The 14408-nt window shown below is 41.7% G+C and overlaps 2 protein-coding genes across 2 annotated transcripts; one reads left to right on the top strand and one right to left on the bottom strand.

The window, feature by feature from the left end:
• The first annotated feature begins 1415 nt into the window (after window positions 1-1415).
• LOC119740668 (betaine--homocysteine S-methyltransferase 1-like) lies at window positions 1416-14335 on the top strand. Its single transcript, XM_038216041.1, has 8 exons — window positions 1416-1598; window positions 5540-5681; window positions 9054-9172; window positions 10214-10405; window positions 10676-10823; window positions 12004-12186; window positions 12576-12804; window positions 13527-14335. Exons 1-8 carry the CDS (start codon window positions 1572-1574, stop codon window positions 13690-13692), a joined length of 1206 nt encoding a protein of 401 aa, XP_038071969.1. The 5' UTR covers window positions 1416-1571; the 3' UTR covers window positions 13693-14335.
• On the bottom strand, window positions 6632-8689 carry LOC119740667 (piggyBac transposable element-derived protein 4-like). The gene has a single exon (XM_038216038.1). The coding sequence runs from the start codon at window positions 8537-8539 to the stop codon at window positions 7319-7321; it is 1221 nt and encodes a 406-aa protein (XP_038071966.1). The 5' UTR covers window positions 8540-8689; the 3' UTR covers window positions 6632-7318.
• Window positions 14336-14408: the final 73 nt, after the last annotated feature.

The following is a 14408-nucleotide window of genomic DNA, read 5'->3' as shown; positions in this document are numbered from 1 at the left end:
TATCGTGATTTTAGTATGAAAACTGAGAAAGCATCGAAAGAGTGCATGCAAACCTCTGCCTAGGCTAAACAATTCACCGCCATATTGTTAGTACACCCAAAAGAAATACTCGCATCAATGGAGAATAATCCTTTAAAAAATTCCTGGATCCATGGTCTATAACATTTTTAGCAGATTCGCTGATTAATTATGCCATCTTGACATCTACATTTTGAACAGTCAGCGGGCGCTTTCTATATCGAGTCGATATCTTCAGTTATTTACCGTTATCTCCTCATATAGACATGGATACAAAAATAAATAAAAAAAACCTAGACAGTCATGCAACAAAGGCTGTGGTCACGCGCTACTATGCTACGCGACACGCGCCCGGTTTGTTGTTGTGTTACAAAACACGGCATTGGTCGAAATTGACCAATCACAGTTCAGTGGTCCTGATTTAGGAATGAAATGGCGTCTCAATTTAGTAAAGTCGACTCCGATTGGCTGAGACGCGAGATTGCATAAATCTGCATGCTTTGACATATCAGACGTTAGACAGGAGACTTGGCTCCGTGGATAATAAATGTGACCAAAATAATGGTCCGTGATGTGAGGAGTTGGCCAGTTGCATGGAGTCAAGGGAGGTGTGGCTCGTTAGGCATCGTTCCCGCCTCAAGACGGCCTCACGGCAAGGGCGGATCCAGGGGGGGGGGGGGGGGGGGGGCCAAAGGGGGCCATGGCCCCCCCCCCCCAAAACGAAACCAATTTTTTTTTTTTTATGTGACATCGCAATAAAGGCAGGCAATGAGTACACCACCATCTTTTCCTCAAAAAAAATTGGTTAAAGTGGTCAGAAATTGCCTCAGATCGCACCACAGAGCATCTAGAATCCAAAAATTTTTCGGGGCCCTAGCGGGCCCCGAACCCCACGCCGTAATTTTTTAGACCCACTTTTTGGGGGGACCAAAATTTTTTTTGGCCCCCCAAAAAATTGTGTTCTGGATCCGCCCTTGCCTCACGGCAACGTTTCGAGCCGACTTGACTGACTGGCTGACTGATGTGAGACTAACAGATCCGGATCACTTCCAAAATCGAATCGATTTGTAGCTTTGTACTTGTACCAACTAGGACCACCCCTATTTTGGATGCAAATCCGTCCAAAACTTCCATACCAACCAATCAACAAACTCACCAAATCCGATGAAAACATAACCTCCTTGGCGGAGGTATAAATAATTAATGCCTCACTGAATTAAATATAAAAAAGATGTAAATGTTCTTTCAAGTTCTCCATAGCGGTGTAGCGATCGCGCGCGAGTTTCATGCACGCTTGTTCTCAGGGGTCATCGAGTCTACTTTTTGATATTCATGTACAAAGCAAACCTAAAACCGCTTTCTAGGAACGTAGTGCACTCTGTTGTGGGGCATGTGGGGACGATATTATAACTAAGGTCTTTTCAGAACTTCCAGACTACGTGACGGTGCATCTGTCGTCCATTTCGTCGGTTTTGCCTCTGTTTTTGGCATTATTCACTTGGATTTCCGGTCCATTTCTCCCTGTAGTCAGCAGCTGAAGGGACGGTTCAACCATGGCAGATGCCAAGAAACCTCGCATGGTAACTTGTTCGTCTCTCGAACCCATGAAACCCGGTGTACTAGCTGACTAGCTTGAGTTATCGTCCATGTCCGGTGCCCCAAATTCGCGCTGCCCAATATTCGCGCTGCCCAATATTCGCGCAGCCCAATATTCGCGCAGCCCAATATTCGCGCAACCAACCTTCTCGGCTCATATTTTTTTCACACACATGACACAACACGGACCGACGTCAAAATCACCGTCGTTGATCCATCGTCACGTCGCCTTTCTTCTCGATGTAGTTTAGCCCCATAAATGTGGCCTATTTACTGGACTGCCTCCGTAAACATAGGCCACACATCCACATGTACAAAAATCGTGTCGACGGAGCCAAATTTTGATTTTCACATTTAGGCTTAGTTTGTAGGTTTTTTTTGCTTTAGAAGCATACTCACCCTCTTTACAGGCTAATCAGAAAGTGCTGCATTTTTAAGATGTCTAATTTTTGTGAAATTTCATGTTGAAATTTTGATACGCAAACGTGTAAAAATGAATCTGGAAATTTCACGAAAAATATACATCTGAAAAAGGCAGCACTTTCTGATTAGCCTATAAAGAGGGTGAGTATCCTTCTAAAGCAAAAAAACCCTACAAACTAAGCCTAAATGTGAAAATCAAAATTTGGCTCCGTCGACACGATTTTTGTACATGTGGATGTGTGGCCTATGTTTACGGAGGCAGTCCAGTAAATAGGCCACATTTATGGGGCTAGATGTAGTTATGCGGAAATCAAAAGCTTTTCCGAGAAGTACTTTGAAAGAACGCAGTCATGGCAGTGGCTATCGTTACGGCAGCTGTAACGCATTTCCCATTTTCTATCGCTACGGTAGTACTGGAACTTTTATAAAATATGAGAAGAAAATATAAAATTAGAAGAAAAAAAAGTGAATTTGAACGTTATGAAATTCGGACTTTATTTCCCTTTTAAAAAAAATCCTCCAAAGCCTCAGGTTAGAAAAGGAAAAAAATTTGAGTACATAACTGGATGCGAACCCGCAACCTCGCGGTGCAAAATCCTACCCTCTATCGACTGAGCTGTCGCACTGCTTGCTAAAACGTGGGGAAACAAATAATTATATACCTGCGTGCGTATCAAAGTATCGTAGAGGGCGCTAAACAACGGCTGCCGTAACGATAGCCACTTTGTTGAAAGAAATCAAAGAGAGTGTAAATTATTGCCGCACTGACTAGATACAAAACGTAACATTATTGAATGGCCCAGAAAACTAATAAGAAGTTAAGAACATCGCTACGAATTTCCAATCAGTGTCGCTGTCCAACTCCGAAACGTGAAGACAACTTCGGTCAACTTTCACTAAACATTAAAACAACAGAGGGCGTAATCAGAATTACGGAGCACGAAATGCGACGTGCACCTTATCGCGTCTTTATTTTACGATCTGTTTCGCCAAGATGCAGATTTCGGTACCGAGTTGTTTGTTGGAATATGCCTTAAAATATATTTCTGTGGGATTAAGAGCTAATCGTAATGTTTAAACTTAAAAGTAGGCCAATACCTGTGTTTTTTTTAAAATTGAAATGATGTGTTTCATGCAACCATGTGTTGAGACGGCGCGATCGGATCGGCCATGGTATGGTCGGCCGCGTTGCAGGTGTGCACGCCTGTATAATTGATTGATTTATCGCAGGTGTATTAGAATGAGCAATAAATGCCGGAGAACATGGTTACAGAAGGGTGGTTTTGTTATGTTTTTGATGGAGGGGTAATTAAAAAATATATTTGTCCATGTACTTAACAATATAGCCACGGCATACTAAAGTTATATTGCATATGTTTCTATTTTTGGAGAAAAATGTTATGTCATTGGCACATGCTTGATTTTTAGCAAAACGAAAATTCTCGGAACTCTTTTCATGCATAAGTTAATAAGATTTAACTAAGCTTCTTAGATTTTCGACAAAAATTTATTATAAGATATGTGGATTTAATTTATTTACCTCAAATTTTCAATATGATATGATTTAAAATATTTTGCATGCAGTTGTTTTTACCAAAATCGAAAGAAATTCATTTATTTTATATTTAAACAAACGTGTATTTACAATGTAGGCCAAAAAAAATATAAAAAAAAAAATACTTCTGCTTCCAGATACCTGACCGACCCTATTTTTAGGCTGCGACCCTAAACATTTTATCGGCAATTCCAAAAAAAAAAAAAAAGCTTGAATAAATAAAAATAAAATTTTGTTGTCTTTTCTGTCTTCACAAAATACCTCTCAACAACCCTTTTGCATCAAAAAATGCTTGTATTGAATTGTTTTCTTACTTACATTCGCTATTTTGTATGGTTCCCCTGAGTGGCTATGCGGATATATAGTGGGAGTGCAATTGAGCGTGATGCGTGTCCATACACACAGGTACATGTACATACTGGTAGTACTGAAAAGGTTAAATCTTGAGGGCAATCAACTGTGACTCCGTAACGGGCTACGAGAGATGTATAGGTCGAGCGGAGGACGTATTCTGCGATTGTGCCCTGCAGGAGTGCCTTGCAATTGATTGCCTTAAAAATATAATTTTAAGGCCAACATGTCGGTCCCTAACTTCACTTCAATCTAAAGTTTTAAGATAGATTAATCCTAACCCCTTGAGCAATTTGCTAGGAACCTTCCTCACTCTTGCAAATTCCAACACCATATGGTAACTCTACACCCAAACTGTTGGACTCTGATTACGGTGGTATGCCTGACCCCATGTAAAGCAAAATCAGTTTGCTGGTCAAGTACTCACTCCAACAGATTCCAACAAAACCTGGTGTTGGAGTTTGATTGGACTGGGATTGTTAGGGTTACTACATCTTGTAATTTTTGAGATTTAACCAATGTAGTCATCAGGCTGGTAGTCATAGGCTGTTGGATTCATGTTTGTCATGTTTGTTTATACCCCCAAATGGCATCATTACAGCACTGTCATTTGCTTAAGAATGTGGGGAGTACATGTTTGTAAATACCGGCTATCCTGGACCTAGGACAAAAGGGTTAGGGCAAAAAAAATAGGCCTACCTCCATGATTGACCAAACGTCCACGATTGAAATTCGTGTACAAAAGCAACGAGAGCTGTTGCTAAACAGTTACAGTACCAACAAAGGAATGAGGATTAGGGACAATGGGGGGTCCACGAGAGGTCCCCAATTTGGATTCGTGTACAAAACATATGGGAGGTCTTCCTAAAAAGTTAGAGTACACACAAAAGAGGGACAATAGGGGGGTCCCCAATTGCATGCAAATACCCGGTACACATTTGGTTGACTTGGTAGAATGCATGCAGTATATCAATACCACGGAAAAAATGATCAGACGTTGCAAAAACATGAAACTGAATTGAATTGAGTTAAAATTCTCCCAATTTCTGTCAGAAAATACATCGTGACTGACACTAACAGTAACAGTGACAAACAAAATTGGAAGTATTGTAAGTCCTTAATTCATGTTTCTTTATAAACATAATTTTATTTGCAATGACTGACCATATGAAGTCGAAAAAGTGGCATGTTGATGTTCCTTCTGATTCTACCCTTCATTTGGCAGAAATGTCTGGTCAGTTGGCTTCTAGTTGGTTTGCCCCATAATGATACTGGACTAGGCCCGGGTCTGAGTTGGTGACAAAAACAATATTTTTAACTTGTCTATAACCTAAGCAAGAATCACAATAGAGTACAGGGCCATAAAAAGCAACATCATTTTTTTAATTCTTAGGAGGCAAAGTTACAAATAAACGTTAGTCTCCATGGTGAATTTAAATCACAATGGGGGTGTTGGAGGTGCAGAAGACAGAGGGCGCTGTAGCCTCATATATGCGCAACCTGGCATTCAACTTCGTGACCCCGCATTCCATAGTTGTACCTCCATGGGCTAGGTAGATGATTTAAACTATTAGCTTCTGATTTGGGTCTTTTCAGGAGAAGAGAGGCCTGATGGAGCGTCTCAACGCAGGAGAGATTGTCATCGGAGACGGTGGGTACGTCTTTGCACTGGAGAAGCGTGGCTACGTCAAGGCTGGACCCTGGACACCAGAGGCAGCCGTAGAATTTCCTGATGCAGGTAATTATTGGTGCTTGCCTGGCATTTCAGCTTTCCTTAATCCTCAAGCATCGTAAGGTTAACTAGTTTACAACGTGTATTACTCTATGAGAGCACAGGCATGACATGACATGTCAAAAAAGTTTTGGACTTGCAGGTATACATGTATTTGCAGAACGATGTGGTGGATGTGTCATGTACATTATTTACAGTAAAGTGGTCATATATTCTTTTCACAAACAGAGGCATGTGTCCCCCCCCCCCTTCCCCCAATTTTTCCCAAACTGTGATAATTAGAACAATTGCATAAGGATCATATAAAGGATCATACAGAATGGTTTGTATTATAGGCTCCTAATTTTGTAGACCCCAAAATTTGACCTTCAGCGTTAGTGGTCAGGAATTCTGATCAAACGAGACAAATTTTGGCAATGCCATGGGAGCAATCTTTTTGTCTTTGTCAAACTACTAATAACCCCTTAAACCCGGTTTTGTTTTTTGAGTACTTGCCGGGCAGCCGGTATTAAATGACTACGACCGTACATGGTGGGGTCAACCAGGATATGTCTGCGGTAATCGCCGGGCCACACACACACACAGTGCCGGCCAGGCCGAGGTGCTGGATTGCGCGCCACGTAGGCCCAGTACATGTACAAAAATGTACATGACTTTGAGTACATGTATGTACATTTACGTTGGTATACCTAAAAAGACTGCACTGTGATCGGGCTGCTTATCTTTCAGTATTACGTGTGTTCTTTTTTGTAGAATAGTTGATGCTATTTGTGAATATTTTCACCCGCTAGTATTCCCTCCCCCATTTTACTATCCATACCATAAAATATATCTCATCTGTAAATATTTCCTTTCTTACCAAATACCCCAATACCATGACTTTCTTTCCCCGTTATATTATAAAATATACTTGTAAAAAAAGCAAAGACAGAAACTGGTTTTTGTTTCATTTTTTGTCACATATTTCTTGTCATTTCTTTGTTATTCCTCTTCACATTTACAAAAATGATTTTGCACTTCTTATTTTCTCTTACTTTCTTATTCTCATCATTTCAAATAAAATGAAGTAACTGAACTGAATACAAATGTTATTTACAAATGTCTTTTTTTCTCTTTTCTCTCTTTATAATTACAACTGAAATGAAACTGAAATGCTGTACAGTGAAATTATATTGGTGAGGTGGGTTGCATACAAGATGTCTTCCAGGGTATCAAACAATTTACTTGGTTCAATGATAAACTTTGAAACAAGGGGCAGGACAAAGGGGAACTTCACAAGTTTCACACATGAATCTAGTTTCTTTTCTAATGAAATTTCTTGAACAAACAACACAACGTTTGAACAACCTAGCACGTTTCCCCGTTGAGGGTATGTCAGCAGGGAAGTGTCTTCCTTTCAGTCTACGTGGACCAGGAAGACGGGCGGGTCTACCTCTAGATCGATATACAGGGAGGTTTGGTGTGTGGGCCCCTAGTATTTCATTCACTAGTGTCCACCTGAAATTCAAGTATTTGTCAGTCCCACCCAATGCTTTGTGCACAAGATGAGAGTTCAAAAGGCAGACATCTAGCAGGTAGAAGAACAGTTTCTTGTACCACTTGATGGACTTTCTGACCGTGCGGCGAGATGAGGCAAGTTGGTCTTACATGTCCAAGCCCTTCATGCCTGTGTTGTAGTCGATGACACACTTGGGCTTCTCGATGGACTTCTTGTAACGGTCGCACTTGCCGGAGTCCCCCATTGCGGCCGTGTGCATCGTAGACAACATGCGTACATCTTTCTTGTCTTTCCAGACCAAGGCAAGCAGGCCTTTGTCTGAAGAGCGATATGCAACTTCGCCTTTACGAAGTTGCAAGTCGCACAAGTCCTTGGGCATGTCCTTCCGATTTTTCCTGACTGTCCCGACGACGTTGGTCTTGTGACTGTGGAGTTCCAGAAACAGAGAAGGGCTGCTGAACCAGTTGTCAAGAAAAACGGTGTACCCCTTGCCGAGAAGATCTGCGTTCAAGTCAAGTACGATTTTCGTACTTGCCGGTGTATCGCTCTTGTCTTGCCCCGTGTATATTTTCAAGTTCCAGGTATATCCGGCGGCAGCTCCCGTGCTTTGGCAGACTCTGTATACCTTGATGCCAAATCTGGCGCGCTTCTTGGGGTTGAATTGCTTGAACTTCAATCTTCCCTTGAACTTCCACAGCGACTCGTCCATGGATATACGGCTGTCGGGAAGGTAGACTGATTTGAAGTTCTCAGTCAGTGTATCTATCACCGGGCGGACCTTGTAGAGGCGATCATTCGTATCTGCCTGACGTAAGTGCAGATGGAACAGCAGCTCCATGAATCGGTCACGGGGCATGGTGTTGGGGAAGAACGGGGTCTCAAATACGGGGTCTCTCGTCCAGTAGAGTTTCAAGTCCGGCTTGGGCATTATTCCAATGATGATTGTCATGGCCAGGAACACCGACATCTCATCTGGAGTAGTATCGAACCATTCCCTCATGTGACTTGGACTTGGCGATTGACGCTTTGGTTTCAGGGCGGCGTAGCGATTTGTCTCATCGGCGATGTGCGCCACCAGTTCGGGAGGGAAGAAGTTTTCGAAGATCTCCGTTGCTTCGCTAAGTTCATTCAAACCCGGCACTTGAACTCCCGTTGTTCCATGACAGCCAAATCGACGAGGAAAGTTGTCCGTGTCCTTCCATCGAATTGATTGGGTAGTCTTGGCTCGCTTCTCTAACGTTGCTAACGGGACTTGTTCGTCAGAATCGCTGTCACTACTTTCAATTTCTGAACTTTGTTCAGATTCCGAATCAGAATCTAAACCACTGGTAGCAGTCAAAGTTTGCTCGTCTTTACTGGAAGACATCGTGTATGCAAGTGCCTATACACTGTGTACATGTACATGTACACAGAAAGCCCAGTGTGATCAACCGAGCGTACCCTACACACAGAGCGCACGTACACTAAACAAAAGCCCCTATTCATCGCCCTCTCGCCCGTGGGAGGTGCATAATGGAAAGCACTCAGTGAGCTCGTAACACTAAAAGCCCTTCTATTCAATTTAGAAGAATAGGTCCTTTCAATTAGTAAATTAGGTTTTGGAAGAATAATGAGGGTTCTCCAAACTTTTCCCTACTACAAAAAAAAACACCTTTCAATCAAAACCTGCCGGTAACAACAGGTGGGAGATGAATGAAATGTGTACGTGCGGCAATGCCACTATACCCGCTCCCCGGCACATAGACTTAAATCAGTCCGCGGCCATGATCGCTTGCTGTCCTTAAGGGGTTAAGTCTCATACTTGTATTTTTTCTTGCTACTCTAGGCATTCTAAACACTTGTGTATTTTATGAGTACTGTTATATTTCTTCAATCTGCAGTTCGTCAGCTCGCTCGTGAGTTTCTTCGTGCCGGCAGCGATGTCATGCAGGCTTTTACGTTCTACGGCAGCGACGATAAACTGGAGAACCGTGGCAATGTGTCCCAAGAGAAGCATACTGTAAGCTTGAAAGCCGCATCTGAAATGACCTTCCTGGGCTAGGGCTTTGGCTATCCACCAAAGGGTGCCAATGGCAAACATCAAAGCCATACAATACTTACATTTGTTAATGGCTTGGTCTCTAAATTAGGACAATGACATGGGCCAAATATCATAGCTCCACATACCTTTTAGCAACATTCACCAATTTTACTGCAACAGAGAATTCTGTGATATTTGTATTTGATTGTTTAACAAGGTATCTCTGCGTCAGTGCTCGATGTCTTTACTTGCTCTTTAGGAATAGAACAGCGCAAAATTCTGTAGTTAAGCCATGAGATTTATTTTTGTTAATCTCAAAGCTTGTAATATTCCCGTTATCAGATTGTAATGCGCATTTCCATCTCTATTTATAAGCATGCCCATGCATAGACTTTGCTTATGCCTATCCTTCGCAGATTATGTGCACATATTCCAGGCAATTCCCTGCTGTGTCTTTATCTGTGTAAAGGCTAGTTCATATATGTACTTCATACGCAAATGTGAATTTAAATGATCTTACCAAACATTTGCGACGAAATTCACAATGATGGAAGTGTGTTCATGTTAATGAGCATCATGAAGACCTGTCATCTCCCAAATACTCAAAATTTATTTCCAATAATTTGTTGAATTTTCATGCATAATTGCATACTCTTCTTGGACCCTTGTAATTGTCATATTTTTCCCTTTTGTGGCAATTTGGTCAACTACTTGTGAGTTCTTCACTGTTCGTGAGTAACTTTTTTTGGTACTCAAGTTAACATTTACTACTTGTACACCACAAGAATTGATCACAGCATAAGACATAGAAGTGGCTGAAAGAACCTCAAATTATTTTCTCTTCTTGTTTCAAGGTTTCAAATTGATTGACCTGGTTGAATACAAAAATGGGTGTCATCCTTAATACAAGCATCCCGTTCCTTCTAAATTACCTACTAAAAGAACATTTCTTTGCTAGAACTTGAGCTACCAAATTCCCAACTTGCACACAAGTGATGTTTTTTGTTTTGTTTTTGACAGGGTGCAGTAGTCAACAGTGCCGCCTGTCAGATAGCCAAGGAGGTTGCTGATGAGGGTAACGCCTTGGTGGCCGGGGGTGTGTCACAGACCCCCAATTATCTGTCAGGGAGTGGCAAGGAGGCAGTGCAAGAACAGTTCCGCAAACAGGCTGAGGTCTTCATCAAGAATGATGTGGACTTCCTCATTGCTGAGGTAAGGCAACAAGAAGTATTTCTTGATTTGTTGGGAAAATGTTGGTTGGAGGATAACGTTTAGCACATGTACCGTAACTCCCTGTGTATTTGTGCAGGAGCCCCATCTTTGTACTTCAGCCCCTAGCCTGGATGCTATCCGCGACCAGTCCCCTAGCTGGTTTTAAACGTTCTTGTTCAATACCGGCCAAGCACGTACATGTAATGATACCTATATGTAATTAACGTAATTATTCCTATTCATTAATACCTTTTGTTGAATTGTTCGCAGTACTTTGAGCATGTAGAGGAAGCAGTCTGGGCCGTTGAAGAGTTGAAGAAGACCGGCAAGCCCGTGGCTGCAACGCTCTGCATCGGACCTGAGGGTGATCTGCACGGTGTGTCGGCCGGTGACTGTGCTGTACAACTAGCCAAAGCAGGTCAGTACAAAGTCTGTCTTATTTATTCCTGGATCCAAACTCATTGAGCTGTTAAAGCAGGAAATGTCACTCAACAAATCTATGTGGTATTAAAGAACAAATGGGCAATTACCAGTCTCAAGTAGTACACATAGCATGACCTTTTAGCTGGTAAGCATGTTTTGGTAAGCAGATATTTTCTGAAACTAGTTAACATCTGGTCTGAACAGCAGCTAGAAAATTTGAGCACATAATGTGGAGCTTTACATGTTTAAAAAAACTTGAAGCAATTTACTTTAAAGCTCCTGTTCATCAGCTATGACATGTATTTGGTGATAGTGCAAACAGTCCAGTACCACCACAGGCACCCATTTATACAGGGTGGATAAAAAAACCGAAACCAAGACATTATTCATAATTGGAACAGAAGTAGGGCACCTGTGAATCAAAGGGAGATATCCTCTGTTGGGGTTGAATCGCCTCTTTAAAATGACACCCTGGTCATGTCCTTACATGCATGGTTGACTGAGCAGTGACCAACTTTATGAAAGGATTTATTTAGAGACTTGCGCCACTTTTCATGGTGAAATCTCTTTGTTTTTTCCCCACCTGCCTTGACTGGCAACCATAGCCTTCCACTCTGTGACAATTGACACAACAAAAACCACAATTGAAAAGTGGCGCAATTCTCTAAATAGACCCTTTCATAAAATTGGTCACTGCTCAGTCAACCGTGAATGTAATGACATGACCAGGGTGTCATTTTAAAGAGGAGATTCAACTCTAACAAAGGATATCTCCCTTTGATTCACATGTACCCTACTTCTGTTCCAATTAGCAATAATATCTCGGTTTCAGTGTTTTTTTTATCCACCCTGTATATTCGTGAGTGGAGAAAGGCTTCTTGCTAAAGAACACAGGTGCCATACCTGTCTGACATAAGTCCGGCACCATAACCACTGGGCTATCTTGAGAGAAGTTTTTGGATACACAATTTGAAATGAAAAAAAAAGAACTGATGGTTGTGAGTAGAACTTGTAGTTCACGCACCAATTTTTCTTTTTCAGAAATTGTCACTTCAAACGTTGCATCCACAAACATCTCCAAAGCTGTCAACTCCACCATGCAGAAACTCAAATCTTGGTTATAGGGCCTTAGCGTTGTACATATGATGACTTTATTGTTTTGATTTGTTTAATAGGTGCTGACGTCGTTGGCCTGAACTGCCACTTTGGTCCCGTCAAGACCCTGGAGGCCATCCGTCTGATGAAGGCAGCCATGGACAAGGAAGGTCTCAAGCCTTTCCTCATGACCCAGCCACTAGGCTTCAAGACCCCAGATGTAGGCAAACAGGGATTCATTGACCTCCCTGAGTTTCCCTTTGGTGAGTTTTGGCAGCTGCTGTAGATTTTCACAAGAATTAATGCTATAAACATCAGTCCATTTACACGGCATGTGTTTGAAGGTGTAATACAGGGGTTTACGACATCCTGGCTTTGTCTCCAACATCAACTTCATCTAAAGGCTAAGATTTAAGAGAGTTCAGCCGTGTTCAAACCAATGAAAATAAACCGACCATTGGCCTTGAGTGAGAGGATTTGCTGTCTCTATAGCAGAATTTCAGTCGAGTTTGTCAAGTCAGAGACTCAAATTATGAATCCAGAGTCTGAAGTCAAACCTGGAGATGGAGCCTACATTTCATAAACACCCAGCGAAATAGCAAGGGATCTGTCTAAACTCAAGCCTATTTGTTTCACTTTCTTTCTCCAAAAGGTCTGGAACCGCGCATCCTAACCCGCTGGGACTGCCACAAGTATGCCCGCGAGGCCTATGAGATCGGCGTGCGTTACATCGGTGCCTGCTGTGGCATGGAGCCTTACCATGTCCGTGCCATTGCTGAGGAGCTATCCCCTGAACGAGGCTGCACACCAGCTGGGTCTCAGAAGCATGGCATGTGGGGTGATGGCTTGCGCCAGCATACCAAGCCGTGGGTGCGTGCTAGGTAGGTTATTGTTGACCAAGACATTCATGACTTGGTTGATATCAGTTCTCTTAGACAGTGACTCATAAGTCTGGTAGATTTACCCAAGCTTATAGGCTATGTTCTAGTGCTGTGCATTTTCAAAAAGCTTTTTTTGGAACTTGGATTTGATTGAATATTCGACCAATGACATTGAGGTAAAAAAACTTTTGTTATGAATATCGCGTATGTCTTGATATATTTTTTTGGAGATAGCTGACAAGCTGATATTTGATGAGTTTTAAAGATGCAAATTACGGCTAATTTTCCTCATGGAAGTTCTCAAATTAAGCATGTAAAATGGCTGTCCACAAAAATGTGGAAATATGACACACAATGAAACCAATGAACTTATACCAAGAAAATTACATCACAAACGCTTTCGTCATGTCCTCGAGATGGCTCACATTTTTTTTTATATTTGGTAAAATGGCATTTGGATATCAGTGGATGATGGAATATTCAGTATATTCGACACAGCTTTACTCTGTTCATGAACAGAAGATGAGATGTTGAAATCACTAACGAATGCTCAATGTTTGAGACGTGCTGCACAAAAACCCCAAACATCTTTGCATGGGTGCCTGGCGTACAACGTTTGAGAGTCTTGCTAACCGTCTTGTTGTCACTGTTGAGTAGGTATTTGTACATGGATTCCCCATATACTTATCATGACCATTGTTGTCAATCTCTCTGGACTTCAGGGCTCGTCGCGATTACTGGGAGAACCTGAAGCCAGCCAGCGGCCGGCCAGACTGCCCCGTACTGGCCAAACCGGATGGCTGGGGGGTCACCCAGGGTGACAAGGATCTACTACAGAAGACCGAGGCTACCACTGATGCTGAACTCCAGGAGCTCTTCCAAAAGTAGGCTGGAAATGAGGTTAAGTGATACAACCAACACCAGACCCAAGTTTATAGTCAACGAAAAGAAAGCGTAGATATTTTTGATAAAGGTTTCGTAGGTATTTTGTTTGTGTGTTTTTCTTCAACTGAAGTTTCTTTTTTCCCCATTCTTGAATTTTGTTCATCATCAATTTCCACTAACAACAAACTAGTTCAGATGTTGACGAAGTACATGAATAACACATTATAGCTACATTGCATTGGAGAGTGTGCATAACAGTCATGTATTCTTGAAATTTAGATTTCCTTTTTTTTCTAGTAGCAGTTGCTTGTATTCTGAAATTTAGATGGAAACATTTTTAACTAGACGGTTAAAACCCAAAATGTTTTAGATGCAATATTTCACAATATCGTTGCCGAGACAACACACAACCTAAAGCAGCTAATAACTTGTGTTCTTAAAAACAGATTCTGATAATGTATTCCGTAGCTATAAGCGAAGTGTTATTTTGATTTCTTTTTGGATAAAGTAAAACTTGATATCCATTGCTTTTTTCCTTTTGGCTCAACAGGGTAGATTTTTTTTATATCATTTTATGGTTTAGTGACTACTTTAGCCAACAGTCAGAAGAACAATACAAAATGCAACTCTGTAAATTCTAATCAAATGTGTGCTTACTGTTTGATCATAAATCCTGTAATTGTAAACAGTTCAGGGACGTCATCTTAGCCGCGTTTGAA

Source organism: Patiria miniata, unplaced genomic scaffold, assembly GCF_015706575.1.
Source record: "Patiria miniata isolate m_02_andy unplaced genomic scaffold, ASM1570657v1 HiC_scaffold_5, whole genome shotgun sequence".
In the NCBI taxonomy this organism is placed as follows: Eukaryota; Metazoa; Echinodermata; class Asteroidea; order Valvatida; family Asterinidae; genus Patiria; species Patiria miniata.
The sequence above is the reverse complement of the archived record's forward strand: the minus strand, read 5'-3'. Positions and strand labels throughout refer to the sequence as shown.